At 48.3% G+C, this 26933-nt stretch overlaps 1 protein-coding gene across 2 annotated transcripts in view; it reads right to left on the bottom strand.

Moving 5' to 3' along the window:
• Window positions 1-12659: 12659 nt before the first annotated feature.
• Window positions 12660-26933, bottom strand: part of Secisbp2 (SECIS binding protein 2) — a 28285-nt gene continuing 14011 nt past the window's right edge. For both annotated transcript variants that reach the window (XM_055595213.1, XM_055595215.1), the window contains 10 exons: window positions 25420-25542; window positions 23895-23984; window positions 23027-23159; window positions 20377-20543; window positions 19596-19734; window positions 17899-18055; window positions 16950-17170; window positions 14595-14749; window positions 13880-14069; window positions 12660-13396 (listed from right to left, as the gene is read on the bottom strand). In XM_055595213.1, coding sequence (XP_055451188.1) covers window positions 13293-13396; window positions 13880-14069; window positions 14595-14749; window positions 16950-17170; window positions 17899-18055; window positions 19596-19734; window positions 20377-20543; window positions 23027-23159; window positions 23895-23984; window positions 25420-25542 — 1479 coding nt within the window. In that variant the 3' untranslated portion in view covers window positions 12660-13292. The remainder of the gene's footprint in view (window positions 13397-13879; window positions 14070-14594; window positions 14750-16949; window positions 17171-17898; window positions 18056-19595; window positions 19735-20376; window positions 20544-23026; window positions 23160-23894; window positions 23985-25419; window positions 25543-26933) is intronic.

Here is a 26933-nt window from a genome sequence, read left to right as displayed (position 1 = left end):
GCCACACCCCACACAAGCCAGGTCTCGGCACATACACCACACCATGCACCGCACCTCGCCACCCCACAGGTACTCCCACCACAGACGTTCACATGCACCACACACGTACCACATCCACGCCCCACACCACCTAGCATGCTACAGGCATGTGCACCCTACTACTCAGTCCATCAATACCACATACAGCACACTTCACACAAGGCCTACTCTGGAGACCACGATGTCCTCCAGTTCACAGAAATCCTCCTGCCTCTGCCTCCCGAGTGCTGAGAGTAAAGGCATGCCCAGCACCCCCAACTCTTTAGGACCCCAGTCAAGATAAAATCCTCACAGGCACGCCTAGGTATCTCCTAGGTGACTTTAGATCCTGTCAAACTGACAGTATTTGCCATCACACGAAGGTATTTGCAGCAGGTAGCCCAGGAGACAGGCTGTTAGCTTCAATAACCCCCTAGCTGGGAGCCTGTACGTGGATGTGCCCGGGCATCCCATGCCGCACAGGTTCAGTTCTGGGTCTAGCACCAGCACTGATGGAGTGCTACTGCCCGCTGCTGCTAACGCTTTCTCCCTCTCTTTAATTCCTGCACTCTGAGGAATTGGATAAAGAATGGACAAAGAGTAAGTACCTCTTCGGGGTCTTTCATGTCTGACAGTTCAGCCACATTTATGTTTATAGGTGCTTAACTCTGTGCTCAAGGTGTGGGGCGTGGCCAGTATGTCCTAGTTGTGTCTGCCTCCTCATACCTGGTCTTTGAGGAGCTTTGCAGTTGAAGGTTCCTGTTCATGGGGTAGCCCCAACTCAAGTTACCTGGATTCTCTGCCTAAGGGTTTGGTGATGAGAGTTCTCCAGGGTCTTCTGTGTCAGACAGAGCTGGTGGGTGTGGGGAGGCTGGGCTTCAATCACCGAAACACTGGAGTTACTGTCTCCTGTTCCTTTCTTGGTCGTAACTCAGGAATGAGTCCTTTAAGTTGGATTCTAGGGTGATGCCCATGTGTAGAGGAACGTCTAATACAGTTCCATGACAGGCACGGAAGCACTCGGAAGGAAGAGCTGGGCCCTAGAGCTGCTGCAGGTACATTCCCAGGATCCTACCTGCTGTGGATCTGATTCCATAAAGCTGCACCTGTTCTGGACATGTGCAGGCTCTGTCATGCCACTTTTCCCTAAACAAAATGTTTCACAGCTCTTTAACCAGTGTCTGCCTAGTATTAGGTGTTATAAGAAATCTAGAAATGACTCAAAGCCTTCAGGAGGAGGCATGTATAGGTTTCTGCGAACATGTCTTTGGCTGTCCTCAAGGCTCTGGAGCTGGCGCCCTGCAGATACTACAGGATGACTCCATTTGCGCAGTCCAGGTGGTGGACATCTACATATATGCAGATGGGTGGAAGTCCATGGGGCTTTCTGTGGCTAGAACTGAAAACGCCTGAATGGAAAACAAATTATAGAATTGTTTAAGTCCACAGGGCTTGTCCACTAATCTGCAGCCAGGTGGGTAGCCACAAGTGCTGCTGGAACACCTTTGGAATATCCCTCAGAGATTGGCACATTCCTGGTTTATATATGTTTGTTTGCTTTTTAATTTTTTTTTTAATTTACTTTGAGACAGAGCCTCAGTGTGTGGCCTTGCCTAACCTGGAACTATGGGACTTGCTATGGCTCGGGTTGGCCCTGAACTTTTGGTTAGCCCTCTGTCTCTGCCTCCTGAGTACTGGGATTACAGCTAACCCTGCGTCAAACACAGCCCAATTCTGTCTCAGATAGTGGCTTTTTAAATTATAAAAGTACCATTTATGGGCTGGAAAGATAGCTGAGTGATTAAGAGCATTGTCTGCTCTTCTAGTGGTCTTGAGTTCAATTCCCAGCAACCACATGGTGGCTCCCAACCATCTGTAATGAGAACTGATACCCTCCTCTGGCATGCAGGTGTACATGCTGATAGAACACTCATAATGCATAAAATAAATCTTTGAAAAAAAAAACAGTTAAAAAGTACCATTTATATTTATTTATAAGGTCTTAGAAATATATTTTAAAATTTCAAGGGGCTGGTGAGATGGACCAGCGACTATGTGCCCTTGTTCTCGGAAAGGTCACAGGTTTGATTCCAAGCACCCACATGGTGGTTACACTACTTGCAGCTCCAGTGCCAGTGGATCCAGTGCCCTCCTCTGGCACTGCATGCATGTGATGCACAGATGCAGGCAAGTGAAACACCATACACATAAACCAAATGTAAAAAGTCAACCCCATTTCTGTGCGCATGGGGAGGTAGTTCAGTGGGCAAAGCATTTGTTGTGCAAGCACACAGCCCAGAGTTTTGGTCCCCAGCATGCACATAATGCCCGGGTCCAATAGGTCACCTATAATCCCAGCGATCCAGAGGTGGGAAAAAGATCCCTGGAGCAAGCTGGCTAGCTAGACGACCTGATTCAGTGAGCTCAGGGTTTAGTTGAGAGACATTGCTTCAGTAGATACAGTGATGAGCAACAGAGGAAGACACTTGACACCACCCTCCAAACCACACATGCATGAGCACGCACATGATTATACCCCCAACACACACACACACACACACACACACACACACACACACACACACACCATTTTGTTAACCCTCTGGAACCCCACTAAACACCATGTGCATTACATGTTTTTCATTTCAATTTTTTAAGACTCAATTTCCCTGAGTTTCCTCATGACTGTCAGCATAGTGGTGTCCCACCCCAGGACATTTCCTGATTGGTACTGACAGAAACAGCCTGTGGCCCTTCAGGTGTGCTGCTATCTCGGATTCATCAATGGAAGTGTTTGTACTTGATCCAGCTTGGGAGGAAAGCCTCTGACATCAGCACAGGGGTAACTGATGTAGCGGCCAGATAAAGGTGCCTAGATACCAAGGTTGATGAATCGGGGAGAATCCATGCCCAAAGCAATAAACTAGAAATGTCTTCAAAAGTTCAGTCTGTGAGGCTGAGCCTGTGTTGGTAGAATGGTTGGGAAGCCCTAGGTTAGCGTCTCAGTCCATCAACTTGTTCACAGGTGCATGCCGACAATCCCAGTACTTGGGAGGTGAAGGCAGGAGGATCACAAGCTCAAGGTCATCCTTAGCTATGTATAAAGTTCAAGGCTAGTTTGGGCTACAATGAGATCCCATCTTAAAAAGAAAAAACAATGTGTGTCCTGTGCCTGAGAAGCACCAACTCCTTGGCTAGCACCATTCCTTCCCTAGGGCAGGGTGGGAATTCTCCCACCCTCAGCCAGTCACACACCCTTGGCCTCACAGCTGTGGACAATGCCAGATATTTCTTGAGCGTCCTCAGGCTCTGCTTTTTTTTTCCTGGTCAGTGTTCTGAGCCCCAGCTGGGGATGCCATTTCCTTTCTTCCCTGCATGTTTCCCACCAAGCCAGCCTTCTGTTCTTGGCTGGCTAGCCAAGACTCATCCTCATGAGGTGTTCTGGCCAAGCAAGGGCTGGTTGGCCTTGGGGATGTGCCATTATCACATATGTCCAGGGGACCCCAGCCCGTCTGGAGTTGGGAGGCTGAAGGGAGTGTAGGTACTATCAGAAACCAGCCGCCTCCACCCTCAGACATACACCTGTAAGGTGTCCTTGTTCATGCTGGTTGTGTGCTTAGGCAGACCTGCCCATGGTGTGTGTGTCGGATGATGACAAGAAGGTGGCTGGAGGGTTCTGGTCTGCCCAGCTCAGCTTGGTGTAGCACATACCTGGCAACAGTAGCAGACAAAACATAGCTGGTTTAAACCACTGGGCCACTTTCAGCCAAGTCCAGGGTAGAGCCAGGGAGTGTGAACCATCTATGAGTGTAGCTGCTTTGTTTTGCCTTCTCCTTGGTGGAGGGAGTAGAGCCTTTCCTGGCATGGCCCAAAGCTCTGGGGTTCTGAGGTGAAGTCTGAGACCCAGACTGTACATACCCATAAGTCAGCACCAAGAGGGAGGTGACGTGTTGCCGTCACAACCGATTTTGGCACTGGGACCAGAATGCAGCATCTATTTACAATTGCCCAGAAATGACAGCCCCCAGACACCCTATAAGGAATTGAGGGTCTGAGGTTGGTCTAGCCTCTGCCTGTTTGGGGGTCTTCAGTTTAGAATCAGAGAGAGGTCCCCTCTCCTAGGTCTCCCTGCCTTGCCCACTTTCCAGGACCCAGTCTGTCAGACAAGTTGGAGCCACCCATAGGTGATCCATTGAATAGGTTACTTCATGGTGGAAATAAGTGGCCTTAGCCTTGATTTTCTTTTTCAAGACAGGGTTCATTATGTAGACCAGGCTGAACTCAAATCTGGCTGCCTCTGCCTCCTGGGAGCTAAGATTAAGGTGTGTGCCACCTCACCCTGTGTCAGGGGTCTTCCTCAGGCAAGGAGGTAGGATTCCTTAGTAGAAGGAGCCAAGTTCTCCTGCTTCCTATTACCTAGAAGGGCACTAGGGACTGCAGAGGCCACCAACCTGGCAAGTGAGTACCATTTCAAGCACACAGAGGTGGTGTCAAATCCAGGCCTTCACTTATCTGTGTGGCATTTGGCAGCCTCTGGATTCCAGTCTGGAGGGCCAAGAATGTGCTCCTACCCCTGGGCTGAGGCGTTTCTAGCCAGTTCTCTGGATCCAAAGCACAGAGTTGTACAGTTAGCCTGGCCTTTCATTTTACAGATGCAGACGGTCAACCCCTGGACCTAGTCTAGGCTTTTTATGTTTGAGATGGTCTCACCATACAGCCCTAGATGGCTTGAAACTCATCATGAAAACCTTATGGCCTCAAACTCATGTTGATCCTCCTCTCACAGTGCTACAGCTGCAAGTGTGCTCCAACACACTTGGCTACAGTCTTTGTTTTCAATAATTACTATAAAAAGGCCTAAGAACTCCGGGCATGGTGGAGCACACCTTTAATCCCAACACTCAGGAGAGGAAGAGGCAGGCGGATCTCTTATGAGTCTCTTCTACAAAGTGGACCCAGGACAGCCAGGGCTACAAAGAGAAACCTTGAATCGGAGGTTGGGGAGGGGGAAGCCTAAGAACCAGGCATGGTGGGGTGATACACACATGTAATCCTGGCACTTGGAAAGTAGAGCCAGGCACATCAGGAGTTCAAAGTCATGTGGAACCAGGGCTAAAAACACCTGCAGAAAGGGTGCCACATCTCCAGACCCTGAGGATTTCACTTAGTAAGGGTGCACAGTGCAACAAGGAGCAGGAGGTTGAGGCCGTGCACTCTGGGAGGTTCAGGCCATGTGAATGTGGAGCCTACAGAGAAGTCTAAGGACAGATGTGGCACTTTGTGGCTTAGCTCTTCCAGGAGAGACTGGTACAGAACTGGAAGCTGTCCCATGTCACAACTAAGGCGTTTGAGACCAAGGTGGCTCTTCATCTGGCCAGCTCCCTTCAGTCTTAGTGGAGATGTTGAGATCGCCCATGTGCCTACAGGTCCAGCAGATGTCCGCTTCATCTGGGAGAAGAACAGGCGTGCCCTGGAGACATGTGTACCTATGCAGACCCACACGCTGCCCGATGGCAGGGCCCATGCCCTCAGCTGGCTTCGGGACACCATCCAAGAAACCACCGAATACAGCTGCTCTGTCCTCTCCTCAGCAGGGAACCAGACCTCCAAGGTTCGAATTACTGTGATGAGACACGGTAAGTGTGGTCGCTTGGCAGCAACACTTCTAGGGCTGGTTGTCACTATTTGGCCTGTCTAAAGACTGAGGAGTAGTTTCAGTTGGAGGATTAACCTATTTGCCTCCTTCTGAGGAAGATGATTTAGCTTTTCACTGCTTTATGATGAACTGATGCACACATGCACAAACACTACAGAATACACCACACACGTGTACATATGCCATGTGCATGTATGCCTGTGCATTCATGCACATACCAGGCACAGATGTGCATGCCATGAGGTTACATGAGCAGACCACTCTGGCATCACATACTACACACTGCCTTCCCCCACTTTCCTGTATGGGAAGTTGTGTCTAAGAAGACAGTGAGGCTCTTAAGATGACTGTTGACAACGTGCTTGTCACGCAAGACCTGTTTGATCCCCAGAACCCAAGTAAAAAACTGAGTGTGAGGTTTGTAAAGCTCAATGGGTAAAAGTGCTTGCCAGATGCCCTACTTTGATCCCTTGGACCCATGTTGTGGAAACAGAACTGACTCCACGTTGTTCTCAGATTTCCACACACAGGTCAATAAAATTTTGTGTGCTCCCAATAGAAGAATGTAATAGTAAAAACAAAACAAACAAACACACACACACACACAACTCTGGGTGTGATGGTATGCATTTGTGATCCCATTGCTGGGAAGGCAGAGGTAGGCAGATCCCAAATAGCCTAGCCAAGCCAGCAGACTCCAAGACACAGGGAGACCTTGTCTCACCAAACATGGTAGCTGGCTCCTGATAAATGACATCTCCTAGCTTCAGTATGCCCAGGGGTCCGCCTACCCACCCACCCTCACTTCAGCATTAAACACAGTGGCTTGTAACTAACCTACAATCTTCCATTAGCTGTCTTCAGAAGAGCCAAGGGGTCACTTTGGGGTCTTTTTGAGACAATCCCTCACTCTGCAGCCCAAACTGGCTTTCTTGTGATCCTCCTGCCTCAGCTTCCTGAGTGCTGGGACCACAGGTATGCAACACAGCTGGTTTGGGATCTCGTGTCACTTTGAGGGCGGAGTTGTTTTCATGTTGGATCGGAGTCTAATTTCCTGGGTATTCTTTATTGAGCAGCTGGTTTTCAGGTGACGTCTTGTGGCATACCTCAGAGAACAGGAATGGAAGTAAATACCATGAAAGCTGTATCCCTCATGTACCAGTTTGCTTGGACACACAGACAGCCCTGACGCACCACCGTGGCACATGCTGGCACTTCGCCTAAGGTCTTTCCTCACTTCTGAGGCAGTTTTTAATTTTCTCTGGAAGCTTGTTTTCTCAAGGAGTGATAATTTCAAGTGGCTTGGTCTTCTCACACTTTCCCACAATGCATTAAACAGACAGCCCCTACTCCCCCATTCTGGGGCACTTCCTTGACTGTGCTCACTGTTCTCCATCTGCTATTCAGGATCTTTTCCAGGATGTGAGAGTTGAGCTGCTCCCTTAAGGCACCTTTTTGTTTCCTGTCATTTTTTAACTTTTCTGCTTCCTCATCCATTTTTTTCAACTTTATCTTCCAAACCTTACTGAGGTATCAGGTCTTCTAGAGTGGAAGTTTTTGGTTTTATTGCATTCTGCTGGTTCACAGCTATAGATCTTCTCTCTGGCTGGAGAGGCCTCATTCTTCCCAATTTTCTTCTCTCAGAGTTGCATGGAATCTAGACCACGTAACATCATCACAGCTTGGGGCTAAGAAGCCAGTGGTCAGAATGGCAGGGCTGAGGAGCTCAGAAGTCCCCTGCACGTGATGGCACAGATGGTGCTGAGGGAACAGGCTGGACCAGCTCTTCTCAGCCTGAGCTGCGATCCTTGCCTTCCCCCAGCTCTTACAGAATGCAAGTTCTGTCTTCCCAGAGACGGGACTCAGTATCAAAACTGAGCAGTAGCTGAGACTTAGAATAAGTAACAGGGTACAGCAGGGCTTAGCTGGGCTGGAGATCTAGAAATTCAACTGGGCAAAGAGGACAGGGCTTTCCACTTCTGTGTTGAATGTCTACTGAACCTTCTTGCTATGTACCCAACCCAGAGACCTTTGGTTGTGTGCTAGGACTGAGGGAGGTTATCCCTGGTGAGGCAGTCTTCTCAGCCATGAACACCTTAACATGCCACTTCCTCCAACCCCTAGAGGATTTAGCACTGTACCACAGGCCTTGCTGTGAGGTGGTCCTGGGACAGCAGCTGTGTCCCACAGCTTTCCACTTTCCAGGTCCCCTACAGCTCCCTCTATTACTTTCTTTGTTTTACACACATATAATAGAAAGTTCCTCTGCTGTCCATTAGTGGGTACTGTCTACGTCTAGGCAATGACCATCAGGGTGAACCAGAACTGTCAGAAGGGACCTGTGGCTTTCAAATTCTCAACAGGAGTTAGGGCAGCACTAGCAAGCACCTACAAAGTCACCTAGTACACATGAGCATGGAGGATCGAAGATATAGTCATGCTCACACAGCTGAGAATTAATCTGTCCCACCCAAAGTGGTTCTAGTCCAGCAAAGCTGCAGCAAGGTGAAGTGACTGTTAGCTTGGGGGGAGGAGGGAGGGTGCAATGCTCACCTGTGCTGTTAGAATCAGTCTGCAGGGCCCCAGGGGTTTCTGGGAAGAACCAGCTTCCCCACTTTGGCCAGCAGTTCTAAGCTTCAAGTTAGGGCCTCCTATGGCACTCTGAATGACCACCTGGACATTATTAGTTGTTCTTCACATCAGATGGGCTCATGTTCATGGCACTATTTCTGACATTGGCATAAACAACAGTTCGAGGACATGGTGTACTTCACCCTAGCATGCTATTGGGTTGTTTTCAGAATCCAAGAGAAAGCACACTTAGGGAGAGACAAGAGAAACCTCCCAACATACAGCCTTCCTAAGACTCTCCCAACTTTGTTGAGAGCTAAACTGAATTTTGAGGTTAAGCATCTATTCTTACTGAAGGGATCTACAGGCTCACCTGCAAAGTGGGGGTCTCTGCCACCTGACACAGCTATGGGAATAGGGCCCCTGCCACCCAGGAAATGGCAGTGGAATGGGAGGCCAGGTCCACTGGAGCCCTGGGGAGCAGTTACCAACAGAGCTGTGGCTGGGAGAAAGGTGTGAGTGTGGTGGCACATACTAAGAATCTCAGAACCAAAAACACAGAAGGAAGATTTCAAATTTATTCCAGCCTGAACTACAGAGTTCAAGGCCAACTAGATCAACGAGGCAAAACTGTCTTAAAAACAAACCAGGCAACTAGCAATGAAGTGCAAAATCCACTGATTCCTCAGAGCTCTTCTGTGGCCCACTCAGGCCACTGAGGGGCTTCCCCAGTGGGCAGACCAGAACTGGGACTCACCCACCCCACTCAGCCCATGGGGTGGTCCTGATGGCAGTGTGCACCGATAGCAACCCAAGGTATGCAAAGCTGTGACCTGGAATCTGCCTGTCTTCCAGACGCATTCCAGCAAGAAAAGTGGAGCCAGGAGCTTGCTGCATGGCGTGCTGTGGCTGTGGAGCATGACCAGCTGATGCAGGGCTGGCGGAAGGCATGGGTACGTACCTGGCCACCAGGAAGCCTTTGCAGGTAACCCCTCCGACTTCCTCTTGGCCTGTAGAGCACTTCTGCTTCTGTTGCCCTGGAGTTCTGGGCTGTCGCTGTGGCTAGTAGAATCATGGACACTATAATGATGGTGGAGGAATTTGTAGGTCATGCATAGGCCCTAGCTTTCTTCTAGGTCCCAAGGCTGCTCCAGCCCCTAGACAGATCTCCTGGAGCTCACTGCTTTCATGAGAGCAGGAAACTATCTGCTGCTCAGCAACATGGAGAGATGGGGTTGTCACAACCCCATTGAGGGATGCAAGGGCATCCTCAAGAAGGGTGACCCACACAGGCTCAAGGCACTGTGCTGCCCTTCGGCCAGGATTTACCTTGCGATGAGCTGCTACACCCAAGTGGAGAGTTCCGACTTTGGGGAGGCCCAAGTATGTGGGTTAAAGGGCTCCCAGGCTATCAACAGTGAGTGTTGCCAGCCCTCTCTCATCAGAGAAGATGCACGCTAGCAGATGGCACAGCCCCTTTCTGAAGGCAGGGTACCTGGCTAAGCAGCATGGGCTCACAAAGCACCTGTCTCAAACAGGAGGACCAGGAGCTAGAGTACAATCTGCTGCTCTTACCTCCAGAATCCTTGAAGAAATCACTGAGTACTGTTAACCTTAAGCCTTGGGTGGGTGGGTTCCACCCCAGAACAAGCAAGGCCAAGAACACAAACACTACCTTGTTTTTGTTTTTAGGAAAGCTGCAGCAAGGATACCTTCTAGCTGCCTGAGACAGTTCTCGACAGATCCCAAGTGACCTTGTGGACCCCAGCTGCAGACTTACCTGGTGAAGGCACAGCACCTATCTCACCACGCTGTTTTGTCTTGGCTGGCTCCACACAGCCTTTTGCCACTGCCTGAGTGTCCCCCCCTAGAGGTTTGGAATCTGTAGCCTGAACCCCAGTCTGCCTGAGACAGAGAGCAGGAAGCTTTTACATTAGCTGCTTACGTAGAACAAGGATCAGTCTTCCCAGCAGAAACAGGCAGCTGAGCTGTTGAGGAGGCTCTACACCCAAGGAGTGATAGAGCAGCATGTGATGGCGGCCACCCCGCGTTATTCCCAGGACTTCACTGCACACTCATGCCCCTCCCCCAGCGTCTGCACAACTAATCTCCATTCTGGTCCTGTAGAGCTAAGTCAACTCTGCTGATGTGGCCACATAGTAAATAGGTCATTCATTTTGTTCCAGGGTCCACTCTGGGACAGGGGAGGTGAGATTCCGTGTGAGACTGTTTTGCCTTAAACCTTGAGTGAAGAGGAGGAAGTTGCTCTTCACTTATCTCAAAACGCAAGGCTGTTTTCCAAAGCACAGTGGTTTCCACCCACATTTACCCTGTCAGCGCTCCGCTTCCAAGGTAGAAAAGCCAAACAGGTCAATTATGCAAACCTTCTGGTGCCGTATTAAACTGTTTTGCCAGTGCTGAGTAAGCGTGTCTTGTAGGTGCTTCCAAGTCTTTATATTACAATCTCTGAAGCGTGTGTGGGTGTGACCTGGGGAGGTGTGGCCCACAACCTGCTCGGCCTTTAATCTTGGCAGACATGTCTCGTCTTGTGAACCATAAAACCTAAAACTGTTCAAAACAAAGCTACACTTCTCTATGATCCCTGGAGACACTGCCTTGCTCAGTTCAATGTCCTTCTTTCTGGGACAAGTGAGTCAGGTGCCCTTCCAGACGTGGGGTTCACTGGTCCCTCCTGGGCCTAGTACGAAAAGGACCCTGAGGCCAGCTCTGGTGAGACCCCCTGGTGGTCATGTGCACCTACTCACCCGCCTTCCCAGTGCACACTAACTATGCGTACTGCACCACCATACCTTTGCAACAGAATTCAAAAACAAAACAAACAAAACTCAGCTTTCACTGGCTATATTTAAGGTGTGCTTTCAACAAACTGCCCAGTCCCTTACCTTAGCAATGCTTCCTGTGATTCCCTCAAGTCTGGACCTGTCAGGACCTGCCAGCAACCATCCACTTGAGGTTGTAGTGGATTGTCTGCCAGCAAGTATGCTTATTAAGATTCGCTGTTCAGAGGGCTGTTGAGAAGATGGCTCTGTGGTTAAGAGCATTGTCTGTGTTTCCAGAGATCTTGAGTTCAATTCCTGGAACCACATGGTGGCTCACTCCCATCTGTAATGTGATCTGATGTCCTCTTGTGGCCCACAGGTATATATGCAGATAGAGCACTCATACATACATTTTTAAAATTTATTTTATGTGCATTAATGTGAAGGTGTCAGATCACTTAGAATAGGGGTTACAGACAATTGTGAGCTGACATGTGGATGCTGGGAATTGAACCCAGGTCCTTTGGAAGAGCAGACAGTGCTCTTAACTACTGAACCATCTCTCCAGCCCCATATAAAATAAACATCTTCAAACAAACAAACAGACAAGATTCCCTGTCCAGCTGCACAAGAGCAGCCACCTGCACTCGTGTTCAGTCTGGTGCTCACTCCTGTGACCCTACTGCCCTGGGCACCCTTGGCACAGTAAGGGCTGGGGGAGGCGAGCTGACTTCATGGGAAGCTCTCAACAGGACTTCTGAAGTCCTCAATAGAAGTCTCAACAGAGGACTCATCAACAAAAGTGGCAGCACAACCAACCAGGGCACCAGGAGGGGACCCAATGAGGTCAAATGTGAAGGACTTCTGGAAGCAGAACGAGAAGTCAGAAACCCACCAAGGGCTCCTACATGGCCCTAGCTTAGCAAACATATGCCACAGACAAAGCAACCTCAGGGCAGAAGGCCCTCAGATCAGGAGACTTTCCAGATCATTTTTTTGCCTTATCAAATGTTAGCATTCTAGCTGCTGGATATAGCTGACAGAGCACTTTCAACTCTGATATTAGTACAAACTAATATCAGAGCTTTTTTTTTTTTTCTTTCTCTCAAACAATCTATTTCCAAACTTACTACAACCAGCTTTCAGTCTACTGACATAAGCGGGAGAAGGGAAAGGCTCCTCCCTGTCTGCTGAGCTATTCCACCAATCCACTTCCCACGATGAAACAGTCAACACCAGTGTCAGCAAGGGACAAGAAGTAGCCACAAACTATAGTCGGCAGGCCACTGGTGTTACAGGCACCCATTTCTGACTCAGTCTTGTACTTTCACTTCACCTCCATAGGCCACTCACTCCTCAGAGGCATTGTTGACTGCAACTGAATACTGCCACAGGGTTCCAAGATCAAGCACACATTTGGTTGGCAAGCAGGCAGTAAAAATCTTTCCTGACATGGGGCAGACTTGGGATGCAAACAAAGGTCTGAGTTTGGCAGTCCCTGGTTCTGGAGCTGGCCATGGTAACTGAGCCTGCCAGACCACAGCAGTGTGAAAGAGGAACAACTCAGTAAGGAACTCCAGTGTTAACAACCAGTAAGACTGATACCACTCACCTAAGATCACCAGAGTCTGAGATGAAATTAAATAATCACTCTTTATTCAAAATAAATAAGCCCTCTTACTTGCAGGAAAAATATGCAAGTAAGCTCTGTCCTATAAGACAGAAACCACATTCATCGTATGCTCATTAAAAAGATTTGTAGACATCAAACTCAATCTACAAATTTGATATATACTGCTTCTTCGGAAAATAAAAGCTAAACACATTAATTCATGTCAAAAAGTCATGTTAGAAACTAATCATCTTCTGAGGCTCATCTCAGCAAATCCTTGGCAGCACAAAGTGGCAGGGCTCCATCCCTGGGGAAGAGCCCTTCACGCCTGGAGCACAGCTCCTGTTCCACCATCCCCAAACTTGGTTGAGTAGCACTGTAATAGTGTTTCCTAGGCAGCCACGGTACCCAGGACGCGCTCTCCAGAATTTCCCAGATTCCGTGAATCACCAGGCGCTTAGAAAAGGCCCCACAGGTGTACTGAGTGTCCATCTGATGGACTCAGGGTTACACCAGCTGCTTCCTTTGCCCTTAGGCAGTGCATTTCCAACTCAACAGTCACATAAACTACATCAGGTCAGTAAAGAAGTGAGAAGGAAGTCTTTTTCCTGCCTCCCCATCTTACCCAATACAGACACACAGGCAAGAACTCTTGTTATAAATTCAAGTTCATCATCTGAGAAGTTGACACCTCTAGTGAGTCTTCCAGCTCCAGGGTCTGCTGACTGTACGCTTCCAGGTGCTTCCTCCAAATCTCAACTGAAATGGGAAAACAGCCCAAATGACAGACCGTGACAGGTCACAACACTCCTTAAGAGGCAGGGATGGGGTGGCAGGAGTTACTGATGCCAGCTATTCACTCTGCTCAGGTGTCCCTGGCCATATCTATTCACCCTTCCCCACCTGCTAGGCTAGCTCTCCCCTTAATGACCAGCATCAGTCACAGCCCCTAGAGCACATTTCACTGGACAATGGCCCTGAGAATTCAACTCGCCCCTGCCCCGACAAGTTTGTCTTAGATACAGCTGCCCTTCAGCCGCCACTGTTCCCGTGTGGCTCAAAGTCTAATTAATACCCATCAATGATGACCTTGCAGCTTCTGGCGTCAGTTGACTAAGATCTCAGAAATAATGGGCAAGAGTGAAGGACTCAGCACATTGCTGCTAGTGTTAAGGCATCAGTGCCATGCTGTTCTCCTACCCCACAAGGTCCTAATTAACACTGATGACCCAGAGTACTCACTATAGTGTGGCTCTTCTCCAGTGGAAGCTAGGTTGCCTGCTTCAGTGGATTGGATGGGGCCCTGCAAGGATGGGTTGGGAGGGGTCTGTGGCCCAGGCTCTCCTGACAGCTCCTGCCGCATTGTCTCCAACATGGTCTTGTAGGCCTGACGGGCTGCCATGGTCAGCTCAACCATCTTGTGGAACTGGTCCTTGAGCACAAGAGAGCACATTGTAGACAGACCCTCCACAGCAAGGCAGAGGTAACATGGGCTGTGGGGTCTCTGCCTATGGGTGCTGCCAGCTGCCCATGGTGATTCTCTGTTGGCAATAAACCTACAGTCAAATTCAGGAACTTTATTCGGTGCTGTTATGGAGACAAAGGCTACTGGTTTCTGAGAAGGTTCTCCTTTGGGATGAATTTTCCTTAGGGCCATCATAACAGAGGCTATGGGGGCTAGAGAGATGGCTCAGAGGTTAAGAGCACTGGCTGCTCTTCCAGAGACCCTGAGTTCAATATCCAGCAACCACATGGTGGCTCACAACCATCTATAGTGAGATCTAGTGCCCTCTTCTGGTATGCAGATGTACATGCAGACAGATCATTACACATAAACAAACAAACAAACAAGCAAATAAAATAACAGGGGCTATGGTTGGTGAGTTTGTTACATCATAGGGCATGACCCCAACTTTTTCCCATGGACAAGGAGCTAAGAGGCTGGGGCCCAGCTCACCTGTGCCCCATCGTAGCTGAAGATCCCCACAATGCTGACAGGAACGGCCTTGTTCAGACTACGCCCCAGAGCCTTGCGGTTGAGTGCAAACACAAAGGGGATGTTCTGCTCACAGGCGCAATCGATGATGGTGTGCAGTGTGTCATCCAGCCCGCCTGGTCAAACAAGCACAGTCCACATGACACAGGGTTGGTGTGACACAGCCCACCAATAATCATAAGGTCATCTATCCATACCAAATTCCACTGGGAAAGAGTCCCAGACACCAGGAAGAACCAATTCTCTAAGGCAGAAACTCCGAGACTTAGCTAGCACCACTCGGTGACAGGCCACTGCAGCACCTCATACTTATCAGCTGTGTATCATGCCCAAAGTCCTTAAAGGACAGGGGCTAAGCCCCCACTTACAGAATGAGAACCAGAAGCTGAGATGGGCACCTAGTCTACTGTGCAGGCCCAGCTGCCTGGCTTGCATGGGCTCCTTGCTCTTTACTACCTTGGGCCTGGTTCTGGTGAGGTACCAGCAAGGCCAACACAGGGAGGAGTTGAAGGAGCACCTTGCAAGGCGACATACTTGGTCACTGGGCGCCCAACAGCACCTGAGGATCACTCCCAACAGAGATGAAGTCAAGGTGCGGGGGGCACAAACCTCTATGCTCCAACAAGAGCAGAAGGAATGAAAAAAAAAAAGGACCTATTTACTTCAGAAATAGAATATTGAAGGAATAAACTCAGAAAGCCCACGAACAACGTTCATAACACGAACGCGCTAACAAAGCAGAACTCCTGACCCCTGCTCTTTCACATACTTAATAAAAGTGACTAAATGTGAACTGTACATTTACCTTGAACTGTAAAACATTATAGCTTACTACAACCAAGATCTCAGCATTTTTGAAGAGTGTGGGTAAGGGACGGGACACACTTCTACCTGGACAGTGTGGACCTGAGCCCCCAGGCTCCCTGTATGCCTGTTCTCACACTGCTACTGTTCCACAGCTTTACCTTAGGAAACTACAGGAGCAGAGACACCAGCTCTCCTTATAGCCTTCTGCCAAGGCAGGGCTAGGCATGTAGGACCTCCATCCTACACCTCTGACAGTGGCATAAGGAAGGGTTGAGAGGTAGAGCTGACAGGCAAACCTGCTGCAGAGGCAGGATGCAGAAAGAGCTTTCCAGGGAGCATATGACTTGCCCCTACTGGGAAGCAGGGCTGTTAAAAAGCTAAAAACACTTCAGGAGTGCTACCCACTAAACCATTTGCTTGTTGCTGTGGAAGGAAATACTCCAAGGTTTGCCTAAGGGCCAGCTGCTGAAGTGTCTGGAGGGCCGGAAGCCCAGGCTTGCCTCTCCCATAAGCAGGCCTTGCGTGACCACTTCAAAGTTTAGTCTGTACAGATGTACACTGTGAACAACAGCCAGAAAACAGTCTGTTCCTTCTCGCCTATGACCTGCAGAGGCCACCGGGCACTACCAGACACACAGTCAGCCAAGTAGGTCACTAGAAGCCTGCCATGTTTTGGCTGGTGGTAATGTTGGAGTAGCACTAGGCCAGTACAGACGTGAGCTACTGGGTTACACACGAGGCGGTCTAGCTGTTGCTACTCCAAGGTCTGGGTGCCTCAGGTCTATTAGGGAGCCTCCAGGTTTGGCATGTACAATGGTAACTGGAGATCATGGTTCAGGACTCAGCACCAGGATCTGGACCTGTTACTTCATAGTATGACTTTGGCAGAGTTGAAGGTTACACACAGGAGAAAAGAATGGGGCAGGGAGATGGCTGAGGTATTAAGACATTCCCCTCACTGGCATTTCTACCTGGACATGCCACAACAAGATAAAGAGGGCATGTGAGAGTGACAGCACTCTTTCTAATGACTCCTTCCACCACTGAATGCAGGACACAGCATGGACAGGCAAGTCTTCCCAGAGTCATGAGGGAGGGTAGACATGTTTACTATCCCTCACACACAGCCCTCTTACAGCCCACGCCAACTGCTGGAATATTGTGACAAACCTACATTTGCAACAAGGGAGCAGGAGTTAACCAGACTGAACAACTCTGCAAACAGGACCAAAGCCCCTGCAAGGTCTCTAGCAACCCCACTGAGCTGTAGCTGCAGCTTGGATAGCAGAGGCTTGCCCTAGCCTGCTGTCAGAGGATGGTCCTTGGTCTGAATTAGGGTTACAGTTAGCGTTAGGTAGGGCTCAGCTGGCAGCACATTGGGAAACAACTGCTCTGTTAAAACTGAAAGCAAGCTGCCAAGGTATCCAGCATGTGCACAGCTGACTGTGCAGCAGATTACTGGGCACCAGCACAGGAGCCTTGTGCTGCAGGGTGCTATGGGACTGTCACCTTTGGATTGTGTCTTCTCACAGTTGGGAGAGATGATGATGCACTTCAGCTTCCTGAGCTTCAGGTGTTTCAGGACTTCCCTCAGGCCCAACACGAGCCGGCGTTTGGTCTTGGCCTTGACAGGATCCTTCTGGTACATCCGGTCTTGGAAACGCACCAGTTCCTTAAGCAGACCAGTGACACAAGCATCTACTTCTTTACTAAGCATCTGGCTACAGTAGCTGAAAGGAACCCGAGGGAAAGGGAATGCAGTCAGCATCAGACAAAAGCCATGGACACACTAGCACTCACCAGGACCATGCGACTCCCTCCACTACAAGGGAGGAATGCTAGGGGGACCCTGCCCTCCAAGGCTTGTACAGACCGAGTCATCCTGCTCTGAGCATGGGCACATGATGGGCTGTCCTGAGGAGCCCTGGGAAAGAGGCATGACCAATGCTGAGTGGTGCATCATACCCTGGGGAACTGAACTGAAGCCAGGTATGGTGGGCTACACCTGTAACCGCAGAATTCAGAGCTGAGGAAGCAGGAGTGTGAGTTCAGGGCCAAAGCTAGCCTGGACCACTCAGTAAGTCTGTCTCCAAAAAAGGTAAATATACAAAAAGGAAGGAAGGAAGAAAAGAGGAAAACACTGGAGGGAAAAAGAAACTGCTGTGGAACTGAAACATGGAAGGCCCCAGTTATCATCACAGCCACCTTACCCTATCCCGACTTCAAAAGTGGACTAAGGACACCTATTCAGTCACTATCAGCAGGACAGACCCACAGAACCAGCAGTCACACATAGGCATAGATGCCCACCCCACCCCTCAACTACCCAGCTCATCTCAAGCACAGGACTGAAACACATTGTGTATTCAGCCACGCCAGCCTATGCTGGTGCACATACATAGGCAGGAGAAGTCAGAGCCAGCCCCCACCCGAGCCCTAGCAGCAAGTGCTCACTCACTCCCGGAACCTTCGGCTGTGGATCTTGGGGAAGCTGCCACTGTCAGGGGCAGGCTGGCAGGCCTCTGGGTCCCTCTGGAACTCTGTGCCAGTTGGCTCTTCTGACTCACCCTCAACCACAGGTATAGAAGACACTGATTCTTCTGTCTTCTCTGGACCTTCAGAGAGGGGGAAATCACTGTGCACTTCTGAGAAAAAAGCCTTGCAGAGAAGACAGCCTCTTGGTGCCAGTGATACACCAGTAATCTACCAACTTAGAGAGCTGGGCAAAGGAGCAACAGAGTCTTGGAGGAGGCACAAAGCCTGGCAAGGGGAGCTTTCTGGTCTTTCCTAATAAATGGCACCTCCCCTCTCCATGTCTCTTCACTTCCTCATTTTCACTATGGTGAAATACAGAAAAGTTACCATTAAGTGTGAAGTTCAGTGGCAAAATCTACTTTTTACATTTGGAATCTAAAGATTACCATATTAGGAAAACTTAAAGAGCAGGGTTAGTTGCCAAACAGAGTGGAGCACGCTTTTAATGCTAGCACTCAGGAAACAGAGGCAGTGATCTCTTTGTGTTTAGGGCTGACTGGTCTGCATACTGAATTTCAGGCTAGCCAGGGCCACAAAGTGAGACTCAAACAACAAAAACCTTTAGGGTTAGCAGCACACAGGAGGCTGAGGCAGAAGGACTGCCATGGCCAGACACAAGGAAGGCCTAGGCTACAGTCAGTTTGAGGCTAGCAACCTCAGCAAAAACCAAAGCAACACAGAAAACCAAAACCAAAACAACTAAGACAAACCGTAACAAAACGCCTACGATGTTGGACTAGGCAATGTATAACGTACCAGGTGGAGTCAGTAACAGCGTGGCATCTCCACAGAGCACCAGAATGAAAGCAAGGTAACATCACAAGGGATGGAATTCAAGAGCACACTCCTCACCCTCTGTTGCGGCAAGCATAAAAAGACATTACTCTGGGACAAGGGTGGGAACGCCTATAAGGCTTATCCGCTCAACTGTTGATGGCAGAACACCTGTAGATGTGTGGCAGGGCCTCTAACAGCAAGCTTGCTCCAGGAAGTACTTCTGTCTTCCTAGAGACACCAGTAACACTGTCGAAGGCAGACTCACTTCCACCAGCTACCCTGGTGTCCTCCCACACTGGGCACACTTAACCAACTATACACTATTCAGAACTCAAAACAGTACTGCTCCACATGCCAGGAAAGGGAGCAGAGTCAGTGTGGCACACACCACAGCTGCACTGCAAAAGGTAACAGCCCTGCAGCTGGTACCATGCTGGGGCAGGAAGCCTGGGGGAATCCTCTGACTACACATTCTGAGGAAGGTAACTGGGCTGTTCTCCTGCTGTGAAAAGTCCTTGAGCTACACACATTTGCACTATGAACATTCCCTGAACATACAACTCCGCAGAAAGTCTTCTGGAAAGCCATACACATTAATTGTTTTGACACCAGGTCTCACACACTTGGTAAATAGCCATGTGGTTGGAGATCCTAGCGTCACTCAAGACCAAACCTCTGCCCGTAAAGCTCGACTGTGGAAACCATGTCTTCTAGGTTCCATGCTGACTTGCATTTTGCCACAGGCCTGTGTGGGGTTGGCACAGTCCCAGTTTCTACCACAGCTCATCATTTTCAAGGCAGCTCCCTCCTGAACGATTATTTCAGATCCACATAAACTGGTACCTGTGGGGTTGGCCTGGTTGGGGGCTTGGTCACTGGCACCACTATCCACATCCTGTGCATCGCTGTTGGCGACAGTCAGGCTCACAGCACTTTCTTGGAGTCGCTGCTGCATTCTCTCTTGACGTTCTTTCAAAATTATCTAAAAAACAAAATAAAACCATTAAAACACCTAGATTCTCGTACTTAAAAGATAAGCTCTTCTGCCTGGGAATGCCCAGGTTCAGCTTGCCAAAAACACCTAGTCATGCCTTGCTTTGATGATGGCCCCTCCATGACACATCTGACATGAGCAATGCACAAGGCTCAGAGGCCACTGTGTGGTACAAGAGTCACCCACCACGGCATTTAAATGGACACAGCACACACTGCAGGGCCACCTGGAGAAAAGGTCTTCAGAGAAGCCTTCATAGTCATTTGCAGAGTCCCAGAGGAGAAGCAGAGTATGTGAGGAAGGAAAAGGCAACTCCCCCATGTCTGGGTTTCTGGACTGCCACAAGGGAACAAGAAGACATTTTTCTTTGCCTCATTCCCAGTCTTGTTATAAGGAGAGGGTGAAGGATCATTTGCCAGGGAAAACTGACACAATTTGGTACAACACTGATTTGCAACATAAACCTTAAAAGCCAAGGAGTGAGCCTGGGCGATAGCTCAGTGGTAGAATGCTTACATAAGCAACCCCCCAGTTTCAAGCCCCAGAACAACAAACGAAAAGCAAAAGGGCAGACAGCGCACAGTCCATCAATCTTCCAGTGCCTTGCTTTCATGAAAATAGTCCACATACCTTCTTCAGTGAGGTGGGCTTCTTGGCCTTCGGGATTTCCCTCTGCTTCCCCTTCTTCATCAGTGGGGCACTGGAGTCCAAGGGATTGTGTGGGGTCTTCACCTGACTGGAGCGGCGACCCCTCTCACCCGAGGAGGCGTCCTTTGAAAGGACTGGCACTGCTCCAACTGCAACACAGTGGGGGAATGCCACATGGTCCCTGCCTGGAGGCCCTGGCCACCTCAGGGCAGCCTGAGGACCCGGAGGAGTCTCCCACGTACCCGGGATCCACCACCTTTCTGACTTTAGTCAGACCACCTTTTCATGGGCACGGGTTCCAATGGTGTTTATTCTTAGCCCGCAATCACTCTGGGAAGGCCTGTCCTCTAACCATATCACACAGGCTGTGTCTCAATATAGTCTAAAACTGCAAGGATCACATGGCTTGATCTGGGCTATTCTGAGGTGGTCTTGTCTTTACTACAAGTAGCTCCTGAGAAACTGTTTACCACCATACACTCAGCTGGTACTACCTCTGTACAAGCTGACCAGTACTTTCTTAGTAACATTGTTTGTCTAGTTATATTACAGGGCTCCGATAAATTTCAAGTCATGCTTCTAGTTGTTCTTGAGTTTTCTGTATATAAACATGTTCTGACTCCCAGTGGGCAGTCGGGAACAATTTCCCCAATCAATAACTGCAATAACTACTCAACACTAGTTTAACTTTCCCACTCTACCCAACTTCCTGCCACAGTGCTGTTTTAAGGAAATACTTAGCCCTTCTGTGCTCTACTCCTCTCATGTGTGAACACGAAGTATGCTGAGCATACTTCTCCTCACTACTCTCTTTTTTTGCCCCTCCCTGCTCCTGTCAGCCCCTTTGATCTCCCAGATGATTTTTACGATTTCTAAAATGCCAAATAAAAAGGAATGGTAACCAACAAACCCCCATGCGCCCACCACCTTGTTCCCAGAACTCTCAGAATCTGTCTAAGCATGTCTTGGCCACTCCCTCATGGAGTATCATCTTAAAATAACTAGTGTTTCATCCACCCAATCTCACGTGTGCAATCCCCAGTCACTTACACAACTTGTGCAGACAGGTGACCCTATCTCTTCTAGGCTTCTTCTCACTCTACAGCACAGCAGCTTGCATCTACAAACCCTTACTCTCATATGGTGTTTGGAACAGACATGTGCCTTAGAAGGCCCCTATTTATACCCACTTGCTTGCCTGACAACTAATGGCATCACTGAATCCAGCCTCTCAGCTGAAAAAAGTTGAACTTCACATCAACAAACCAAAGGGGCTGGAGAGATGGCTCAGCATTTGAGTACTTGCTCTGTAATCATGAGAACTGCAATTTGGATCTCAGCACCCATGGACCAAGCCACGTATCCTTTGCACACCTGTAATCCCAGCTCCAAGGGTATCAGAGAGGAAGATGGCTGAGGCTTGATGGTTTTCAGCCTAGCTGAGAAGAAAAGCGCCCCAGGCTCTAGGAGAAACCCTGACTTAACAGGAATGAAGAGAATGATAGAGAAGACCCAATGCCCTCTTCCAGCCACCCTACTTGCACATCCACAGACTTCTCAGAGAGCCCCTATGTACTGACTATACCTATCCACAGTGGTGTCCGTAGTGGTCTGAAGAAGAATGGTCCCATAGACTCATGTATTTGAATGCTTGGTCCCCAGTTAATGAAACTGTATGGGAAGGATTAGGAGATGTGGCCTTTCTGGAGAAGGTGTGTCATCAGGGTGGGCTTGAAGTTTCAAAAGCCCTTGACAGGTCCAGTGTCTCTTTCTCTCTGCCTGCTGCCTGTAGATCAGGGTATAAAGCTCTCAGCTACTGCTCCAGCACCATGATGTCTGCCTCCCTAGATCATTATGGAGTAACCCTCTAAGACTGTAAGATGGTCCCCATGTAAATGCTTTCTTTAGTAGGAGCTGCCTTGGTCAAAGTGTCTCTTCACAACAATAGAACAGTAACTAGGACAGTACCTGACCCACCCACACAAGGGGATCCATGAAAGCAGAATACAGTGAAGGCCCTGGAAAAGCAGCACCTCACAAGGACATTTTCTGCCACACAATCTCATCATCACATAAAGGGGTAACTGGGCCAGCAAATGGATCAGCTAGTAGTAGCACTTGCCCTGCAAGCCTAACAAAATAAGTTTCTCCCTGGAACCCATGGCAGGATAAAGGGGAGCACCTCTTCAAATATGATGATTCTTAATGCTTTTTGTTTTCCAAGAGAGAAATGGTTACTCGGTATAGCCCTGGCCATCCTGGAACTCGGTTCTTGACTCTTAAAGATTATACTTAAATATATTTGGAATTTTTTTTTTTTTTTTTTTTTGAGACAAGACTCACCATGTAGCCTTGGCTGGCCTAGAACTCTCTATAGACCCCACTGGTTCATTTGAGCTTGTTTTCCTCTAGGGGTGAGTAGACTCTGTTCTCCTATACCACATCATCCCAGCATCTTTCTGAAGAGAATGTTCTGTTTTCAAATGGACTTGGCACTCCTGTCAGTTATCAACTGGCATAAATGTTCAGGTTCATTTCTGGACTTTCCCAGCACCCTCTGGGATGGTAAGTAACTTTGACGAACAAGGAAACATTTAGAGAACAGCCTCTTGGAAGCAGCAAAGGTCCCTACCTGAGAACACAACGGGTCTGGAGGACGGCTTGGCACGCGGGGCTTGCTGCTGCTTCTCCAGCGCTGCCAGCATGCCCCCCAGGTCCAGCTGCACTGGGATCTGGCTCTTCTTTCCACTAGTTTTAAATTCATTCTACAAAGTACAAATTTACTCCTAATAGTGTCTCTTATTCATCAAGAGTTACATTTTGCAAAAAGTAAGATAAAATGAGCAGACTAAAATGTTATAAAAAACATTAAAGCTTCTTTGGTTTTGTTAAATCAAGTAATTAAAAAAATTCCTATCTCTTGCCATCATTACTGGGGTTGGTTACTCCTTTCCATCTCTGTCTGCACCTCCATTGTGGACTTACAGCATAGAATGACAGGTAAAAGACCAAAGCTTATGTGACATCTTTGGCTACAGGAGTCTGCGAAGATGGGAAAGGAGGCATTCTCCTGCAACTCCTGCCTGCAGGAGGAGGAGGCAGAAAGACTGCTGCTTGATCTCTAGTGTGAGACCTTGTCTCAAAAACAAAGACAAACAACCCACCCCCCACCCCAAAACCCCTAAAATAAAAGTTTTTCTGTGAGGCACCCTGGTTAGAACTATGGCCTCCCTGGCTCATTGCTGTCTGGGCTGGGTAAAAGAGTGTTCCCCTCTTCAATTTCTAGGCAGTGTGCCCCCTCCTGACAGCAACTGTAATTACCAGGCCTTTTTTCAAAAGGGACAAAATGCTTCAAATAAGCAGAGATTCAGTTGTTCTCCCTGGAAGAGTACATCAAAAGAAAGCCCTACACGAAGACATTTGGAGAGCAGATCCTCTCAATAGTTTGTGTAGCAGAACACTTATATAAAAAGCAAATGTGGCTGTAATCTTACACTAACCTGCACCTGCTGTTTACTTTGAAGTTTCGGTGATTCTACTCTGTGTCTTCTTTCAGATGCAACTGACAGGTTGGGGAATTCCTCGGCATCCTGAGGAAGAAAGCACATGTTCGGCTTCCTACATGGTGATGAGGAGCTGCACAGAGGCTCTCCCTGACTCACACTTTTTCCTAGTTAAGGCCACAAAAGTTTGAAAAGGTGATTATACAACATCTCCAAAATGCTATCATGGCGAACACATCTTAAGACCACAGTTCTATCGCTCCTGTCCAGATACAGAAGAATTGCTGCTCAGGACCTAGGTACTGCAGAAGTCCCCAGAACTGACCATGCTTCCTTAACATGAGTCTATCAAAACGTGTTCTTTAAAAAGACTCATGTTTTTCAACAGAGACACACAGAAATCCAAAATCCGTATACTTAAGTACTCTAGGACTTATGCCAAAGAGACAAAGGCAATAAGCCTGCTAAAAATAATTAAAAATATCTTACACCATTTTGTTAGAATTTTGTTAGCATTTTGGGTGCTTTGGGGCAAAGTCACATGGGAATTAAGGCAGAAGCACAAGCAGTTCACTGGCCTAACCACAGTACTTTGACTTACACCTAACTGCTCTTCTGGAATGTTACAAGACTCCTGGGAATGACCTTTCCAGTTCTGTGGGGATGTCCTGGGCAGTGCCCCTGGGAGATCTTGTGCCTGTGTAAACAGCAAGGCTCCGAAGACTGCTAGGGGAGTATGAAAAGATAAAAAGGCCAGTGTGAAATGCAGTCAGAACTCAGGCTGGCTCTTTAGTGTATGTGAACACAAATACAGGGATCTACAGACAACAATTACTATTTCTGGAAGTTATTTCATGTGATTCTCTTGCTGGGTGTCTACCAGAAACCTATGGCATTCTACACTTCTCTTTAATATCGAAGAACTTCACAAGACACTTGACCAGAAAAGGAAGCCTAGCAAAAGCTGGCACTGAAAAGTGTGTAGCTCATGAGGAGCAGAATGGAAGGAAAATGAGTAGCATGGAACAGCAGATATTAAATTCCAGCCAGATTATTCAACCATTAGCCTATTCATGAGCTTACCAAGAGCCGGCAAGGAGATAGCCTGGGAACAGGAGAAAAAAGGTGACAGACAATGCTGTTCTTTTTGCTGTTGTTGACAGGTTCCCAAGTAGCCCTTCAAACTGTGTAGCTGAGACTTTGCCAGTTACCTTGGGTTTATTTGTTTTTTGTTGTTGTTATCCCCCCCCCCCCCCCCCGCCAGAGCTGAGGACTGAAGCCAGGGCCTTGCAAGCGCTCTGCCACTGAGCTAAGTCCCCAACCCGAGGATGACTTTGAACTCCCAATCCTACCTCTGCCTCCCATCGCTGGGAGCACAGGCATGCACTACCATGCTGGAGAACTGTTACATTCTTTAGCGGTAGGAAAAAGCTTGCTAACGAGGGCATCAGAGATCCTTGATTTAGAAGCCTAAGAAAACCCCACACTTTCCCCACACAAAGCTTGTAGTAAATATACATACTTCAATCCGTGGTGGCTCCTGAACTGTCACGATTTCATAACTTGATTTAGACTTGTCTTTCTTTTTCTTATTCTTTCTTGAGCTTTCATTTTGTTCAAGTTCACCTCCAAGTGATGTTTTGGCCTAGATAAAAACACAGAAAGGGACTGAAGAGATGGCTCAGTGGTTAAGAGCACTGGCTGCTCTTCCGGGAGTCCTGAGTTCAATTCCCAGCAGATAGCTCATAACCATCTTTAACTGGGTCTGGTCCCTCCTCTGGCATGCAGATGTACGTACAGAAACAAAATTTACATAAATAAATATTTTTTTTAAGCACAAAGAAAAACCTGTATTTAGTAGAGTCTTTGACCCGTGTCAAAACAAAATTAAAATAGCAAGTTTAGAACTTTTCCAGAGATTTGGGGCCTAGACAATGAGTGCTCAGCTTGAGGTCAGCCTCTGAGGGAGCTGCTCAGTCAGGTGTACCATCTGGCCAGCAGAGGCAGGTTCCTGTCATCTGCACAGGCGTCAGACTCCTAGGAGCCTCTGAACAAATCCCACCCTAGCCTGTAGGCTGTCTACCAGTTGCAGACTCTAAGCTTTCTCCTCCTGCCTGAGGCTGATGTGCACTTAACACGCGTGAACTGCATTCTGTATGACCCAGCTCATTTCTAACTGGCTCCTCCATCTGTCTTGATGTCTAGAGAACACTAATGCTGTGTTCTGTACCTGCATTCTTTCAGCCTTTTTCCAGTAGGCTGAACCCTATCAGCACAAGGATGTTTTACAGTTTTGGAACTGCTCAAAGAAAGTTCAGCTGTCAGAAGTAAAAGGCTCGGCAGCCATAGAAAGGATGAGTAATCTTATCAACCTGAACGACTACCTGTTATGTTTAAGTAAAAAGGTCCAGTTTTAAGGAATTTTGTATACATGCCCAATGCCAATTTTGTTTTTTGTTTGTTTGTTTTAGTTATAAACTGGGATGCAGTTTGATGGCAGTGCATGTGCTAAGCCCTGGGGTTGACTACCAGTTCCCAAGGAGTGAGGGTACAAAAGTAAAATGAAGCTGAGAAAAACAACAGAGCTCCTTCTCGAGGCATTTATTTTTTGAAGCCTGCAGCAGGGTATACAATAACCTACTGTATACTGTATGCTGGCTTCCCTGAGGGCTGGAAACTGAGAACTATAGACAAGGGCCTGGGCCCAGGATTCACTCCCAGAACCAACCTGAAAAAGCAAATGTAATTTTAAAAAATTCAAACACATACTGAAGAGACTAACGTCCAGATGACTAGCCTCTTCTACCAACACTTGTCATTTGCACAGGAAGATTTCATAACAGAGACAGTGCCAAAGAAGAAAAGTGTACCATTCAAACCACTACTTTTCCTCCTTTTAAGGTGCAAAGCCACTTCTCTGATATCCGATTCCCAGATAGGGTCTCACTCCGACTCTGTGTACAGCCAATGCTGACCTGGTACTAGGTACATGCCTCACTGGCTTCAAATTTGTGACAATCCTCCCATCTCTGCCTC

The sequence above is a fragment of the Psammomys obesus genome, unplaced genomic scaffold (assembly GCF_907164565.1).
Source record: "Psammomys obesus unplaced genomic scaffold, mPsaObe1.curated_primary_1811, whole genome shotgun sequence".
Classification (NCBI taxonomy): domain Eukaryota; kingdom Metazoa; phylum Chordata; class Mammalia; order Rodentia; family Muridae; genus Psammomys; species Psammomys obesus.
The sequence above is the reverse complement of the archived record's forward strand: the minus strand, read 5'-3'. Positions and strand labels throughout refer to the sequence as shown.